The 18265-nt window shown below is 45.2% G+C and overlaps 1 protein-coding gene across 1 annotated transcript in view; it reads left to right on the top strand.

The window, feature by feature from the left end:
• The window catches only part of glis1b (GLIS family zinc finger 1b), a 104089-nt gene that overhangs the window by 61970 nt on the left and 23854 nt on the right, over positions 1–18265 (top strand). Inside the window, exons 5-6 of the mRNA XM_083766645.1 lie at positions 4051–4212; positions 10075–10185. Coding sequence (XP_083622771.1) covers positions 4051–4212; positions 10075–10185 — 273 coding nt within the window. The remainder of the gene's footprint in view (positions 1–4050; positions 4213–10074; positions 10186–18265) is intronic.

The following is an 18265-nucleotide window of genomic DNA, read 5'->3' as shown; positions in this document are numbered from 1 at the left end:
TGTGTGTGTGTGTGTCTGTGTGTATGCATGCATATGTCTTTGTGTGTACAGTATGTTGAATGCAGCAGGGTGGGCCTGCCTTCACAGAGCAGCAGAGTATACAGTATCTCATGACATGGGTGAGATCTATGGTCTGACAGATCACCTGACATGGCTTCATAACTGATGTTTTCCCTTGCTCTCCCCACATTCCAGCCTACCGCCTCAAGGCTTCTGATTTGTGAAGTTTGCGTTGGTGTCTAATATCGTGCGTGTCCATATTTATGTGTCTGTATTATCTACAATGTGTCTGTTATTGTTCCTTTACTGCGTGTGTATGTGTGTGTGTGTGTGTGTGTGTGTCTGTCTGCATGGCAATAGCAGTCACTCAGAGTCATTTACGATGTCTGAAATCACATACTGTAGTTTTCCTCAAAACCTTCATAAGAACTTATGTTTTACTACACCTTGCCGTAAGTAGACAGTTTAATCACATTCAACATGGTGTCCCTATCTTGGGCATGTAATGTGAAACTTTTCAAAGATTTTCAACAAACATTTTGTTGATGGGCCATTTTAATAAAATTAAGTATTTACGGCTTAAATGGTTAATTGTTGGTTGTCATTGTCTGGAGAAACAACAATATTTGTGATACAATCCATATTGACGTAGAACATTCCCCTTAGTGTTTTTCTTTGCTTTTCTCTGTGTTCCTCTAATTCCCATGATACATTCTGCGGGCAGGCTTTGGGCTGGCACACCCATACGATCTATGGCCATATTACAAGAACCTGAATTGTAACTTGTGAGTCATATTTTCTGAAGTCAAGATATCTAAAAATATCACTATTTTGGTGTAAACACAGAGAATATGGACAATGTCAGGCCCACCGAGGGTAGCAGCTAATAAAGCCCAGATACTAAGGGTTATAGTTTTCACATTAACAGAATTTACTCCAGCAAGTGAGTGACATGACTGGAGTAAACTTTTTAGCACAGCACTGTTGGATGAAGTTGAAGATTATGATTGTTCCTTTTCAAAACTTAACTATGGTTGGCTCTATACCGCTCTTTCCCTCCTCTACACTAAACAGCTTTTCCAAAAATAGAGGATCCACCAGCTATTTTGTGCTGAATGTTCACCCCCAGAATAGGGGCATCATTTATACTCCAACGACGGTGTCGCTGGCTGACAAGAACTGATCTTATTATTAGGTTTTAGTCTCTCTCTCTCTCTCTGACACACACACGTGCACGCACAGTGCCGTCAGGTCACCTGACACAGCTCTAACCTGACAGGCTTAGGTTTCGTCCATATTAAATGGAGCAGCGTTGAATAGAAGGCCCTGCCTGCGTTGTGTCTGAGTGAATGAAGGAGGCCAGGATGAAGCCCAGATGAGGCTGAAGGCCCATTAGAAGAATGGTGTCACTCTCTCCTTCTCCGTAACCCAAGCTGTCGTCAGCAGGCTTCACTAAAGGTCAGGATCCAGTGGACGGCAGGCTGCACCTCTGTGACCGCTACATGGTGCTTCAATTTAACCCTTTTACACTGATGAGGAGGCAGTAGTTGTAGTTACATCAGTAGCAGTGGTGGAAAGTAATTAAGTACATTTTCTTAAGTACGGTACTTATAAATACTATTTTGAGGTATTTGTACTCTACTTGAGTAATTCCAACTTCCTATACTTCTACTACATCTCGGATCCCAAATATTGTACTTTTACTCCACTACATTTATTTGAAAACTTGAGTTACTTTGTAGATTTTGATTATTATTATAAAACACACATTAACCACTTCAGCCCTATGCATTATAGATTATTGAACCCATTTATTTCAGTGTGCAACTGTGCACACACACAAACCACACCCCCTAAAGCATTACCTTTAGGGCAGCTGTGGCTGAATGGGTGAAGAGGCTGCCTGGGAATCAGGCCCCCCGGCCGCCCAGCCTTGTCCCTGAACATGATCACTGTGAACCTGGCCTCCCTGTTTTGGGCATGTCAAAATGAAGAAGAAGAAGAAGAAGAAAAATACTTTCTATAAACACTTGCGATAGGTTGTGAGCTTGCAGTTTGGCTATCTTAGCTATTTTAGCATGACACTATCACACGACAAAATATCAAATATAACTTTGTTCACTGGTGAAAAGTTGGGAAATTCCTGACATCAGCCTGAATTCTGAGATCCATACCTTGTTACTTTGATAAAAGCAGCAAACGAAAGATGTGTTGTCTTGGTAACCAGTTACAGTTTACATACAGTTTGTTTATCAAGGTTGTTATAGTAACATGCAATTTTAATATAAATTATCATGAGCGTGATTAGACTGCATGTGTTTGAGATGATCCAATATAGAATATTATAATGGCCATAATATTGCCCATCACCTGCTGTTGTACTCGCTTGATTGCATCTTCCACCCTTACTCATCTACTGTACCACTTCATCATGCATTTTTCCTCATCATTTTCAAAGCTTCCCTAACATCCACTATTCTCTTGCTCGCACGCACGCACGCACGCAGACACACTTCTTTTCTCTTCTCTTCTCTTCTCCACCTCCATCCTACCAACATGTCTTCCATGCTCCCGTGGCTCCTGATCGGTGCATAAAGGCCATGCATCTGGATCCCCTCAGATAGGGTGACAGGTCAAGTGACCGATGTGAGCTCCTCCATGGCCCATTGTTGTGGGAACCTGTGGCAGTCAAGACTGGGTATTGATGTCAAACGTGTGCAGCTAACTGAATACATGAGTGGGATTAACCTTGGGAAGATATACGTTACACTGAGCCACCGTGCCTGTAATAATGTTCTGTACTGTGGTGCACCCATACACTTAATCGCTGTATATACAGTAACATGTACAGGGGGGGGGGGGGGGGGGTTCTTCTTGAGAGGGAGGTGCCTTGTCAGCCAAGCGGCAATGTTTTCCACTTATAGGAGCGGACTGGGAGTGGACGACATGTGAGCAGCGCCATGAATAATGTGTGTGTTAGCAAATCTGTGGTGTTCATTGGCTGAGTGGTTCGGGATCAGATGCTGGCCCCGGTCAGGATGAGAAGAAGAAGCTTGTTTACCGTCACTGTCACTTGTCTATCTAATGCACCATGCACAACTGAACAGGACAGGACGCTATGCATTACAGCCCCATTAATGGCTGCCGTATACGGCAGACTACAGTTTCTACTGTAACATAGCACAGTCTTTAGCCCGTGACCCAAAAGAGAGATTCGATGTGTGCCTGCTGGACCCAAACTACTAGTGAAAATAATCTACAAGCTTTGAATTTATGGAATTTCTTCGATTTTTTTATTTCTTCATGAAATGACTGTAAAAATCATTGAATTTAGTTTTTAATTCATGAAATAATGTTGCTTTTTTGGGAATGTTGTTTTATGAATGTTTTGAAATTATTATTAAAAACAAAATGTAGGAAAGAAAAAATAAAGTGACCCGGAAAAATGTGTCTGCGAGTCCGCGACCCACAAATGGGACAAACCCAGTGTTTGGGAAGCAGTCAGAGGCAGCCGGGTGTGGAGCCCATGCTTCCTACCTCTCGAGCAGGAACGTGTCGTTCTCCAGCTAATGGCTTTTCAATGGCTTTTCGGAACGGCTGCGAAATTCAAGAGGGTGGGAAAAAAAAACCTGACCACCATTGCTGCTGCTGCTGCCCCACCGTGTTCTCGGACGCTTCTCTGTTTTTCCATGGCCGCGATGCACGCATTCCCTTGTGCTGCATGGAGAGCCACGGCGTAGAGTGAGCTCCCACAGCTGTGTGTGTGTGTGTGTGTGTGTGTGTGTGTGTGTGTGTGTGTGTGTGTGTGTGTGTGTGTGTGTGTGTGTGCGTTGGTTAGTGTGATCAAGGGACAGATGCAGGGGGCATGAACATAGAGCCCACATTGTGGCTGTTGTGTTTACCATCATTGGCCTCATTGATCTAATTATCTTTCTCTCTCTCCCTTTCTCTCTCTCTTTGTGTGTGTGTGTGTGTGTGTGTGTGTGTGTGTGTGTGTGTGTGTGTGTGTGTGTGTGTGTGTGTGTGTGTGTCCTCCTCTGCATGATGCAGTTCGAGGGCTGCAACAAGGCCTTCTCCCGTCTGGAGAACCTGAAGATCCACCTGCGGAGCCACACAGGAGAGAAGCCCTACCTGTGCCAGCACCCTGGCTGCCAGAAAGCTTTCAGCAACTCCAGCGACCGGGCCAAGCACCAGCGCACCCACCTGGACACGGTCAGCAACACAGCCTCCTCTCTCTCTCTCTCTCTCTGTCTCTCTGTCTCTCTGTCTCTCTCTCTCTCTCTCTCTCTCTCTCTCTCTCTCTCTCTCTCTCTCTCTCTCTCTCTCTCTCTCTCTCTCTCTCTCTCTCTCTCTAACTCTGTCTGTCTGTCTGTCGTCTGTCTCTGTCTGTCTGTCTGTCTGTCTGTCTGTCTGTCTGTCTGTCTGTCTGTCTGTCTGTCTGTCTGTCTCCTTCCACCTCCCACTGTCAACCCACAGTAGATCACTGTGTTAGTGGGTTGGACGTGATGTAAACACTGAGTCTTTGCAGCAGATGTCCTCCACTGTGAAATCCCCTGAATTTTATTGTGTGAGAACGGTCTGGGCTGTCAAAAATAAGTCACTATATTGATGGAGGGATGCTCTGGAATTATGATCTGTGTGTGCATGTGTGTGCGCGTGCACGTGCGTACGTGTGTGTGCGTGAGCATGTGTGTGCGTGCATGCGTGCGTGTGGTGTTCCATATGTACCGTATGTGTATCAAGGCCAGTTTTTTTTTTCACTTTCAATTAAATCAATGGTGAGAGTGCATTTTCAACTAAAAAATGTTGCCCTTAGAAGGCTGGAAAGGTCTTATACACAACCAGTGCAGAAACTAATTGAGAATGAAGGTTGCTTTTTAAATTTTTAAATAGACTGAATTGAATGTGAATCGACCCCAGCCCTTCCCTGGTGCGTGCGTGCGCTGTGCGTGCGTGTGCATGAACACATGTGTTTTCATGTAAAACACCCATAGTGCTAAACCCACCACCACCACCCACCCCCATACACACGCATGCACATACGCACGCACGCAGAGACAAGATGCAAGCCCCAGCGCTTAATTCCAAGCCCCAGTGCCCATTTCCATGTCTCGACTGTGTTACACTTCAATTTGTTAGCTGTCAGTGGGTGAGTGGTGTGGCGTTCTCACTCTCCCCACACCACCTGTGACACACCACAGATCATTAAATGATCAGTTCCATTAGGCTGGAGTCACAGCTCGGGCCCTAACACACTTGGACTGCATGCGGGGACTGGCTCACCACAGACAGAGCGCTGCCTGTTCCTCCAACCTGTGGAAAGGGAAGCATAGGAAAGCTTGAGTCAGCTATTGCTGCTACTCACTCAGTGGTGGAAGAAGTACTCTGATGGGGTTTTTTAATACTTAAGTAGATCTAACAATAACACAATGTAGAAATACTCTGTTACAAGTAATATTCAAACGTTTACTTGAGTAAAAGTATACTGGCATCAAAATTGACTTAAAGTAACAAAGAAAAAATAGCTACTCATGAATGGCCCATTTCCCCGGATTTCTTCAATTTTCTAAATCTTTTGCGCAGGATCGGCTATTTTTTAATAGATAAAGTATAGGGGCAGGGCTTAATTATATATGTATTTTTTTAAATAATCGAAACACAAAACTAGCTTAAAGTAAACCGACCCTAAACCCATTAGCAGCAAAGAGACAGGTCAAGCTGTCCTTCTCACCCCTTGAGATGCATGTTAAATGACGGGATTTCTCCATATAAATAATAGATCATTTCAGAAGCAAAACCTTCAAAATGTCTTCTAATTCTAGTCAACCAGGCCTGCAGTAGGCTCTGCACTGGGCAAATGTGCATGACATTATTTAAATAAACTAGAAATACGAGGAAATGGCAGAAATCTACTTTTAACGACAGCCCGGCAGAGTTTTCATGTTGCATGGTACAGTCATTAGTAGCCTATTATTGCCATCACCTGAGTGGGTCAGTCGTGTAACTTTCCCGACGTTAAGCCGTGTAAATGTTCAACAACACAGCCAACCATGCAAAATAACATTGACAGCTATGACGTGGCGAAAGCTTGACCTGCATAGCAACAGTAGCTAAACTATTTGGATTTAGCCTCACGTTGCCGATACTAATATACCACTGCGCTGCACTATGTCGTCTCGGGGCATATGCATATGCAATAGGGGCGGATGAACTCTGGCTGCGCTAGGCTAATTTGGATTGGCATTGGACAATTGCTTTTTGGGGTGGGATTTAGCGAAAGGCTAATTATCGTCGTGTAGTAAAAAGTACAATATTTGCCTCATATTTAGTGGAGTAGAAGTATGAAGTAAAGGGTTTGTCTGGAAAATTAACATACTCAAGTAAAGTAAAAGCACCTCCAAATTGTACAAGTAGTAGGCTACTTGACTAACTGTACTTAGTTATACTTTCCACCACTGATGCTATTTCTCCTGTCTCTGTGATTCCCAATCCTATAGCACTGAAGACTAAATAAGTGTAACTCAAGAAGAGTGCTGAAGTATAAATGAGGTGTTTGCAATGTAAATCGACTACCTCTAATTTACTGGGGTACACCATGTAGTACCTTTCAAAAATAAATCCCCTTGTAAGTCATTAAACCTGCTGTTATTGTTCATCTATTCTAGAACCTACAAGTTATTTAGATGAAAACCAACATCTCATAGTGAGTGAATATACAACAATATTGTTAACACACATACGCTTGTTCTGGTTTAAGAGCTGTGTGTGATGTCTGTTTGGATGACATGTCTTGGCTGTGCCAAAGCGTTGTGGTTGGTTCTGCTAAACGCTCACAAGTGAAGCAGCTTCTGCTTTTCTCGTGAAAAAGAACAATGTTGTGTGTGTTTGTTCCCACAGACACTACAATGTGCTTCTTATGTCTTAAGAAATATGGATGAAATTACCATGAGAGCACATGCAATTCTACTTTGTAAGGAAAGTAGACCTGCAACTATCGATGATCTTCTTTGTGATGATTATTCTATTGATTACTTCCGAATCTTCACTTTTTTGTGTGAATAATAACGCCCTACTAAGCCTACTTAATCATACTACAGCGTCACACAAAAGTATCAAAAATAGCAGATCTGAGAGATCGGAATGTGTTGCAAAGCTGTGAGTTTTGAACTTGTAGATCTGCTACTTTTGCTGTTTTTTATTTGAATCCTGAAAAGTTACAGTTTTGAACATGAGGTTTACACCAGACAGAGACGAATCATGATATCAACAATAACTAAGTCAATAATTAATTTACTAATATTTATTAGTCTGACTAACCAGTAACCACTTAAGAACAATTCTATACCATGTCGTATGATGGTGTTGCATAACAATACTGAAAATAGCAGATCCACTGTGAGCTTGTTGATCTGCTATTTTTGGCGATTTAGATTTTTAGATTCTATTAAAATTGTATTTAATCAATTAGTTTGATTCACTGTTGCACCCTTAAAGCAAAGCACAATATTAATGGTTCACATATTATATAGCTTTATATTATATCTGTATTTAACTGATATGACATCTTGTATAACAAAACGGCTCTACTCTATGTCCAGGAGATATGATTATAGCACATCTCCGTTTTTCACTGAGAAAAGTTCTCTCTTTTCTCTGCATGCATCCATCCATCCAGCCAGCTAGAGGAGAGGAGCACAGTCAAGCGCCATAGTAGGAGGTTGTCAACAAATAACAGATCTGCTAGCAAAACAAATATATTAATATAACTTGTAATTTAAATAGTTAATCTTGATACAGTACACATAATAAGTAATGTAATACTATTAATACTTTTTAAGGAGTAATAATTAACTACTTATGAGTTATTTCTCTGTCAGAATCTTTTTTCTTTAATTCAAAAACACTTTAGTGATCATCCCCACAAACGGTCAGGGTGCCTGTTCAGGGGGGGAAGAAGTTGGGGTGATGGCGTACCTCCACATGCGTTACGCCCCCCTAGTGATACCCTTCACTGTCAGGTGAAAAGAAGGTGCAGGTGGCTTGACGGCCCGGGTATCTGAGGAGACCCGGGGCTATCTTCACCCTCCCAATAACTAAAAATACATTGCATGGATGCACCTGGGACATATCCTCAGTGATGTATTCCAAGGTCATCGGGGTTTCGGGTCTACCAACATTCATACCCCTCACTCTGGCGACCCAGCCGGGGTTGATCAAATCCCGACTTACGTCCCAGTAGCTACCCTCGATCAGTCCATCAGGGAATGTGACTTATTGTGGAGGTTAGCAGAGATAGAGTACTCATAGAGAGGCTGGGGAATTGGGAATTGGCTTTACTAAATTGGGTTTTTTTCTTTTTCTTTTGTCTGGGAGGGGAATGTTTTGCTCAACAACATAGTCTCTCCATTATTTGTCTGCCTTGAGATCTCTGAGATTTATATTATTGAAAATTGCAACAAAAAGATTTTGAAAGGAAAATAAACACATTAGTATATTTCTTACACCTCTGACTTCTGCCCTCTCTTTCCACAGTAGGCCAAACAATACAGCCAATCAGAGTCCCTGATGCATACGATACGGCGTCACATTAACACCCTGTGTTAGGGCCTTGGTTCGTTGTGCGTGCCTATAGCCGCCTCCCTGCCTTGCCAGAAACACTTGAGGGCAAAATCATTTAAAAAATATAATGAAATGTATTCTAGACAGAAGTTGTGTTTCACCCCCCACCCCCTACGGGTCCTGCACTGTATTGGGGTGCGTTGCTTAGCAAAACAAACATGGCGTAGGTGAATGGCGCCTGAGAACGCCTTGGAATAACAATGTGTTATTTACAGAAAAGGCCAGGGTACGGAGGCCGGGCTAATAAAGACGCGTATCCCCTTACATTTTAATGGCTACCTTATATTCCTGAGGATGAAAAAAAGATGGCGTGAGGGGAAAATCCCTCCGTCAGCGAGCCGCGTGCTGTATTTACTTGGTTAATGCGAGGAACGTGAAACGACGAGGAAAGTCCATGACAGTGCAATCGTTTTACAAATGTCATTCCTGTTACTTTAGTCTGTGTGACCATTGTCATTCTGGTTACATTACTGGCCCTCAAACGCTCGGCACCAGCATGAAGACGAACGCGCATGCGCGGGCGCACGCACGCACATACACACACGAGAATTACTGAGCATCCTCAGAAGACCCAGATAAAGTATCACACTGTTGTTGGTCTGCAACATTCCAATTTATTTTTCTGGTTTTGTTCACATGTCTGCTTTAAGTTGAAAAAGTATTCAGAAACAAGATAGTTTCCTGTGACATCTCTGAGCTCCTAGTGGAATTTCCTTTGTCCATCATGTCAGCATTTTCCTAAAATACACTGTATTACTGCTATCAATCATTGGTAATACAGATATCATGTGTCCCAAGTAGGTGGGGTTTGACAAGGAGTTGGAGAAAAAAGACCTACATGAAATATCAGACGTCGTCTGTGAAATATGAAATCCTGTATTAAAAAAATGAAAAATAAAGAAATGGGAAGCAAGCTGTGAGAATTATCTCAGTGGGATTCTTGTATGAAATTCCTCCTCCTTGAAATGTTTATAATTTACTGTCTTTGTCTTTTTTTCTCTTTTTCCTACTTGCTCTCTTCCTCTTACTTCAACTTTGTGCCTTTCTCAGCTGAAAGGTAGGACTATCTTTGGACTCATTCAAACATTTATTTTCCAGCGCGTTCTGTATTCTGTTGACCTGCACTGTTGTGCTTATAACTGACTTTATGATCTAACCAACATTGTTTTATTGCGATAGCTGATCTGCTGATGTTTGTACTGCTTACACTGGCCAACATGGCATCCCTATTCAAGAATTTTTTTTTCAAAAGTGTTGAAATAAAAAAAGAAAAAAGAAAAAGAGCAAACATAGTAAATCTACAAGCTCAATCATGGCGCGTTGCGATGTGACACGCAGTGAGTGTGTAGCTCAGCTAACTATGTATTAGGGCTTTAGTGGTTAAACTAACTGACCGACTACATTTGAAAGCCTATACATTGATGTATAACATAGCATACTCCTGTGTCTCTGTAGAAACCGTATGCATGTCAGATCCCTGGCTGTACCAAGCGCTACACGGACCCCAGCTCCCTGCGCAAGCACGTCAAGATCCACTCTGCCAAAGAGCAGCAGGTGCGTAGGAAGGTAAGTTACCAGAGTGTGAAAGAGGAAGCGAGAAGGAGGGAGAGACAGAGGCAGGGAGGGGGGAGGGCTCAATGAGGACAGGAAAAAAATAAACTGCTCTGTCTGTCGCAGCGTGAGCTGATTAACGTCAACATTGAGAACATAAGCTATACAAATAGGCCAGTAGGTGTAATAATTACTTCTCCGGTACTTATTCTTCACTGCTCTGTCCACGTGCTTTAATTGTTGTGTGTGTGTGTGTGTGTGTGTGTGTGTGTGTGTGTGTGTGTGTGTGTGTGTGTGTGTGTGTGTGTGCGTGCGTGCGTGCGTGCGTGCGTGCGTGTGCGTGCGTGTGTTTTGGAAAGAAGGGGGGGGGGGGTGAAACTCATTTCCCCAACAATAGATCAGGTTTGACCACATTTCATCGTGTTCATGGTCACATGACCACATGTCATGGTGTTCATGGTCAAAAGCCCATTCTTTTCCCCGACTGGAAGAGCGAGTAAATAACAAGAGAATGGGCTCATTGTTGTGGAAGTGGCTGGATAGTGGCAAACTCGGGGATGATGTGTTCCTTTGCTTAGCATCGTAAAGGGAAACACATGTGCGTGCATGTAGCATTGTTAATAAGCTGTAGAGCAAGAATACCCCAGTGGCCAGATGTTATGGACAAATGTCAAACAAACGCTCTCCCTCTCCCTCTCCATAGCAGCCGTGGAGGAGAAAACTGTTAGAGCAGCGTCGCGTTGGGGGGAGAGGCACAGTCCCAATTATATTTGATGAATGGTTCACAAGACGCTCGCAGGGAAACGGTCTCCAAGACAAAATGCACACACACACACACACACACACATTGAGTGACATATCTGCGTGTCAAGTCGTAATGTATCTCATGTCAGTCGGACTGTTGTGTTAAACAGCAAATGAAAGCTGGTTCCCTTGCGATTCCAGCGCTTAAAGGCAGAAAAAGAAAGATTTAAATCACTCGCAAATCCATGATTCGTCCCACTGTCAGGTCTGTGACCAAAAGGCGCTCCATTTTCTGTTGTGAGCAAACTCTATGGAAACAGAGGTTACAGTTAGCTGCATGATCATTCTCTAAGGTGTTGATGGATGGATGGATGGAAGGGTGTACGGACAATGTCTTGATGTTTGGGCAGATGGGTGGATTAACCACCCCCTATACTTTTTTGATCAGGGTCCCCCAGGGGCAAATAGTCAGTCCCCTACTTTTTCCCTGTACACCAAATCGCTTAGCTGAAAAGGGAGAAGCTCAGTGAACTTGTTGAACGGCTATTTTCGCATAATGTTTGACTATCTTCAGCGAAGGTCCCCCTAGTAGTAGTATGACATGCCCTGGATAGGGTTCATGTGGGTCTACCAGATACACACATGGCTGATGCATGGAGACTTCCAGTGTGTCAGACAGATGGGCCATCTGACACGCAGACTGCCTGCAGGCACAAACATATACAGTAGACAGAGATTGATGGTTGGAGGACGGTTCTTTAAATTGTTCTTTCTCCTGAGTTTAATTAGAGCGGTCACGGCGGATGAGGCAAGACTTTTCAAGTCTGTCATTTCTTCTCAAGCTCTGCGGTGCGATGTCACCCGTAACTGACGCCTCGACCCGCGGGCTATCCGGGTACACAGACAGCTCCATAGCAATGCTTCCAGTCCCTGTTGCATCCCTGGTTGCATAATCGTTCTGAATGTGTTTGACGTTTCACTCTATATGACAGTATAAACACTTAAATATGTATGAGCATTTATCATTCTCAGATGATATTGCTGCTCAAAATCGGGATCACCAATGCCTTACACAAAAATACACGGATTGGATGGGAATTGTCTTCCAAGTAATTTTACTTTCGTATCTAATACAGTACAACTGAGACCAGTCCAGTTTACACAAACTGGCCTTTATTTTATGTCAGCTCCCTGCGGTACAACTACATCACTGTCTTATGTGGTGAGGAACAGGCTGCACATAATACTGTACAGAGATACATGCTCATTGCTCAGTCCTGGGGACCCCAGTGTATCTAATCGATTAGGATCTGAATCTGAATCGGTTTATTAGCCAATATGTTTACACAAACAAGGAATTTGTCTTGGTATGTTGCTCTCTGTGTTCACATGAAATAACACTTGAAGAAATACAGTATTAAAAAGCAACAGAAATCTCAAAGAGAAAAGGATTTTTTTGTCTGTTAATGTTCTAAACCTGCTGGACCAATCAGTGCCAATTTTCATGTGCACAGTAAACCAATGACGTACCTTCACTCAAACATCATGTCACAGATGACTGATGTCACAGGCTGGCCACATGAAGTCTGAGAAGCCACGCCATTCCCATGTGTCTCATGATCTCAAGATCCATGCAAGAAGTTAGCCATCTACAACTGTGTGCGTGTCTGTCCGGAGCTACGATCAGCACCGAACTTTGTACATGTACGCTGCCAGTAGGCCACAGAAGTACCTCCACAAACTCACATATTTTATTGCGACCATAGATGAAAACTTGCAAAACCTGTCAGTCAGTCACGCTAAAACCTGTCAGTCAGTCCGTCAGTCACGCCTCGTGATTACGGATACGCTCCATATATGGCCAATACAGAATTCATTCCATATATTGATCAGACCTCATCTGACCTCATCAAACTCTGTACACTCAAGACACTGCCCCCGCTCCCTCAGATCTCCATATACAGTATGGATGGCCAATACAGAGTTAATTCCATATGTTGATCTGACCTCATCTGACCTCAACAAACTGTACACTCAAGACCAGCGGTTCACAAAGTGGGGTCCGCGGACCCCTAGGGGTACGCGATGCATAGCCAGGGGGTACCCAAGCCCCCTCAAATAAATAAATAAATAATAATTTATTTTTATTTTTGAGGGGGCTAGTGAATCATGGGGTGTGTGTGATATGAAATGTCCAGTACCTCCCCAGTGCCTCCCCAAGTGCCACCCCAGTGTCTGCCCTGCAGTGTCTGCCCAGTGTCTGCCCAGTGCCTCCCCAGTGTCCGCCATGGTGCCTCCCCAGTGTCTGCCCAGTGGCTCCCCAGTACCTCCCCAGTGTCCCCTGAGTGCCTCCCCAGTGTCCCCCTGAGTGCCTCCCCAGTGTCTCCCCAGTGCCTCCCCAATGTCTCCCCAGTGGCTGCAGTTTCTCCCCAGTGCCTCCCCAGTGCCTTCCCAGTGCCTCCCCAGTGTCCCCTCAGTGCTTCCCCAGTGCCTCCCCAGTGTACCCCTGAGTGCCTCCCCAGTGCCCAGCCGAGTGCCTCCCCAGTGCCTCCCCAGTGTCCCCCTGAGTGCCTCCCCAGTGCCTCCCCAGTTTCCCCCTGAGTGCCTCCCCATGCTCCCCAGTGTCTCCCCAGTGTCTCCCCAGTGCCTCCCCAGTGTCCCCTCAGTGCCTTCCCAGTGCCTCCCCAGTGCCTCCCCAGTGTCCCCTCAGTGCCTTCCCAGTGCCTCCCCAGTGTCCCCTCAGTGCCTCCCCAGTATCTCCCCAGTGCCTCCCCAGTGCCTGCCCAGTGTCCGCCAGTGTCCCCCCATGTCCCCCCAGTGTCTCCAATAGCAATACAAGAGCAATAATACAAATTAATCTTACTTTATTAATCTTAGTAATTAATTATTGAATCAAATTAATTAATTAATCAAAATGTTCGACGCAAGAAGGCCCCCCTGCGGCCTGCGCCCAGCACCATGCCAAAGCTTTTTCCTGCAGGAAACACTGCTTGTGGTTGTAAATATATTGTTATCTGTGTTGCGAGGATGAGGGGGTACCTGGAAAAATATCTACCCCAAAATGGGTACCTGGTCCAAAAAAGTTTGGGAACCCCTGCTCAAGACACTGCCCCTGCTGCCTCCCTTAGATCTCTAGCCTGGTTTCCAGACCATAGACCCCGCCCACTCCACTGAGGATCTCAGAGTCAGATAATCAGGTTATTAGATCTCCATATATGGAGCTGACCTGTTCTGACATTCCATATGTTGATCTGACCTCATCAAACCCTGTACACTCAAGACACGCTCCATATATGGAGATCTGATTAATAGTTTGTTGTTTCAGTGCGACCTCGCCCTCGCGTCTTACTGGTATTTTATAAAGGAAGTCAAAGGGCCTGTGATTGAGCTGAAACCACTGCCAAATTTGAGTCATACGTTACTTCAACTGTTAACGAGATTACACAAGACGGAGGGTGAAGGCGAGATTTATTGCAGATAGATTGATTACAGTATGGAGCTGGGATTGAGTGAATGGACAGAACTGGTGACTGATGCATGATAAACAGAATGGAGGAGACATGGTGAAGGAGCTTTGGCGTGAGCCCCCGTGGGGACGGGCCGGAGCCTCGGCTCGGATCCTGCCTGGCGAAGGCAGGGGGGCTCTTAAGCCTGCCCCCCAAAAGGAATTAAAGAGTACACGCCTGGAGGAATGGTGCAAACTTCTGGTGGAAGGAGTAAATTAAGGTTTACCTGGAAGGGACTATACAAACGATGTTGGCGAGATTCCCTCGACGAGCCGGGGCCTTTAGCGAGAAGGGATCCATGGGAGAGTGAGGAAGGCCCCGCGCCATTGGAGCCTCACAATGGCTGGTGCTGCCGACATGGGAGCCTTCGCGGAAGGGGCTTGTGGGAGAATGGTTAGTAGGTATGGTTGGTAGGCGAAGAGCCCGATGGTTAGCGAGCCTCTGGATGGTTAGGTGGAAGGTTGATTAGCATGGCATGAATGAAACATGAATGGAATGATTATTTAGCAGGCGTAGGAGCAGGCGTCCTTTCGACAGAGGGTTGCGCAATGAAGGCAATTTCGCCTGACGGAACAGGGGAGCTCCCGGCGGAGAAGGCCGACGAGGCCGGAGGACGGGCGTAGGAGCGGGCGACCTCTTGGCAGAGGGTTGCGAGATGGAGGCAATGAGTGAGAAGTTGTTTCACCTGACGAGACGGGGAACTCCCGACGGAGGAGGCCAGCGAGGCCGGAGGACGGGACGGGCGGCGTTTGGTAGGAGAGAGTGAGCGTCCGCGCTAGTGGGCGCCATGGACTTCTGGGCATCAGGCACGGATGCGGCAGAGGGTCTGACGTAGGAGAGGTAGGCAGAGGACGACCCGCGGCCCATAGATTGCAGGGTGAGGGCAGGAACGCCGCTGGCAGCGCGGTGGTGGCAGCTCCGATTCTCGGGGAGTGGCTGGAGCAGCGGTCAGGAGGGAGACCACGTCTTACGAGCAGTGAGCGGAGATGGGAGGCGAACTCTCTACGTCGACCTCAGACGAGCCCTCCAACGACGTCTCCAGTCATCTCGGTTCTTCGTACATCTGGCCGAGTGCATGCCTTTCATCCGACGGAGCATTGGTCCGAACGACAACCTACCTCCTCCCTCACCCTAACCCTAACCTCCCCCGGGGCAGACACCTAAACCTAACCGCAACCCTCTCCCGACCCGCAGCGCACCTCGGAGCATTGCTCCTTCGGAGCAATGCTCTGTCGGATGATAGTATGCCTCCCCATCTGGCCAGCTCCTTTGTGCTTTCCGCACCGGTATCTTTCTTTTTTTTTGTTATCAAATGTTTTTTATTTTAAGACAAAAATCACAAGACACGTTAACAACATGAAAGACTTAAAGCAAACAAAACACACATAAAACAACACACAACAGCAAAAGCAAGGAACACAAAAACAAAAACAAACAATCCCACCCACCCCTCCCCCCCGAGACCAAAGATGCCACAAAATGTCATCACTTCAACCACTGTGCAATGAAAACAAAAAACAAATAATGATAATAACAATAATGATCAAACCATGCCCCCAACCAAATCTGCAATACCAGACCAAATCTCAACGTTTTCCTCTTTTGCACCATGCAATCTTGCTGTAGACATCTCTAGATAAATGATATCCAGAAAGGTCAAAGCCCATTGGCGAAATGACAATGTATGAGGTGGTTTCCAGTGCGAAGCAACCATCTTCTTTGCGGCCGTTACGCCAGCAAAGAAGACACGAATACGGGTGTTATTTAATGGCAACTGGGATACATCATTTAATAAGAATAGAGATGGGGAGGGTGTGATGTTAACTTGTAGAATAGTCGAAAGGTTAGTAGCAACCAAATTCCAAAATGTGAGGACACTCGGACACTCCCACACCATATGAAAGAATGTACCTATGGTGTTTGAAGTGCAGAAAGTGCAGTTGTGATTATTTAAAATCCGCATAGCACACAATCTACGGGGAGTTAAGTACGTCCTATGAACAAAATTTTGATGAATTTGTTGATGATCAGGATTCCTAGAAGACAGGATAACATTAGACCACACTGTATCCCAGCTCCAATCTGGATCTAGATTTGGTATGTCATTCTTCCATACAGTATCGACAAGCAAGGTCCCATAACTAGATTCTAATAAATAATCATACAATACGGAAACAAAACCTCTTGACCTAATACCAAAGATAAGTCTATGCAAAGGGTGCATTGCAAGGGGGGTCTGCCATGGCACCCCATATGTCCTCATGGCAGTTCTCAATTGTAAATAGAAAAAAAAAGAGTTACCAGGCAAGTTAAAAATATCACATAAATTCTGGAAAGAACGTAAACCATTAGCATCAAATAAATCACCCAAAGTATGAATCCCCTTGGAACTCCATCTTGGAAAACGAATAGGACGATTGTCCAAAAGCAAACCATCATTGTTGAACACTGGGGAAAACGAATTCCATTTCAAATCAATCTTGCGCAATTTTTCAGCCGCTCTCCACACTGTTACTAAATGAGAAATTATTGGCCCAAAGCGAACTTTGCATTGATTATTTGTTATGTTTGAATAGATCAGATCTCTCAACAGGATGAACCAAACTCTCCTCAAGCTCTCGCCAACAAACCTTTATAGTTGAGTCGAAATATCTTAAAAGGGGGCGAAGAGTGAAAGCCCAATAATATAATTTGAAGTTAGGCAACGAGAGACCGCCATCAGCTCTGGTCCGCTGTAACAAGGAAAGTTTGAGACGTGGTCGTTTCCTATTCCACACAAATTTAGATATAGCAGAATGAATCTTAGTCCAATACTGTGCTGGCGGTGGCAGTGGGAGCATAGAACTCACAAAATTAACCCTAGGGAGGACATTCATCTTTATGATTGATACTCGAGCTCGAAGAGAGTTGGGCAATGACGACCATCTGTCTAAATCAAGACAAATTTTGTTCAAAGTGTCACTATAATTGTTTTTAACAGTAGCTTGAAGAGACGGGAACACATCTATGCCAAGATATTTAAATTTGTTCACTACTGGGATTATGGGAGGCAGAACAACAGATCGCATCTCCTCATTTAGCGGCAAAAGGGCTGACTTTGTCCAATTGATTTTGTAGCCTGAGATGGCACTGAACTGATCAAAAATCTTAAGAATGTGTGTAATTGACTGTGGAGCATTCTCAATAAACAGCAGGATGTCGTCCGCATATAAAGAAATACGATGTTGTGTGTTGTTAACTGAGATAGGTGTGATCGCTGTTGACTGACGTACTGTCTGCGCAAAACAGAGTGTATAGTTCAGGTGGTATCCCATCCAAACCCGGTGACTTGCCTTTGCGCATCCACCGGTATCTTTCTTTAGTGCGTCCGCGTAGGTAGGTGTGGGACGTCCTCTCGATCGACGCCTGTGCGTTGGTTCCCGCGGTGCGGCCTTGGCCGGGAGTTCTTGATGGCGGTGGCAGTGACCAGCTAGTCTCATTCTCCTCACTGCTATCTTCTCTGTTATACTTGGTAATGCCCCGTACCGACGCTTGTTGGTGATGTGCTCATCCTGGTTGATGTTAAGTACCACGCGTGACATTCTGGTGCAGCACCCGTCCAGGGATTTCTGAGGGGCTTGTGTAAGTGTCCAGCATTCACGGCCGAGGAGGAGGACGGTCTCCGCGGTAGCAGGGAAGAAACTGATCTTAACATGGAGGGGGAGGAGCACGGAGGAGAGGTACCCGACCACCCGACACGACCACCAGTCGTTGAGCCGGACCACACGGTCAAGTGCCGGACTAGTAGACGCCATGGATCTCTGGGCATCGAGCGAGACCTGGGCGTCGTGTTGTTTGACGAACGC

This window comes from Protomyctophum parallelum (genome assembly GCF_964188405.1).
Source record: "Protomyctophum parallelum genome assembly, chromosome: 6".
Taxonomy (NCBI): domain Eukaryota; kingdom Metazoa; phylum Chordata; class Actinopteri; order Myctophiformes; family Myctophidae; genus Protomyctophum; species Protomyctophum parallelum.
Note: the sequence above shows the minus strand (reverse complement) of the source record. Positions and strands in the feature narration are given on the sequence as shown.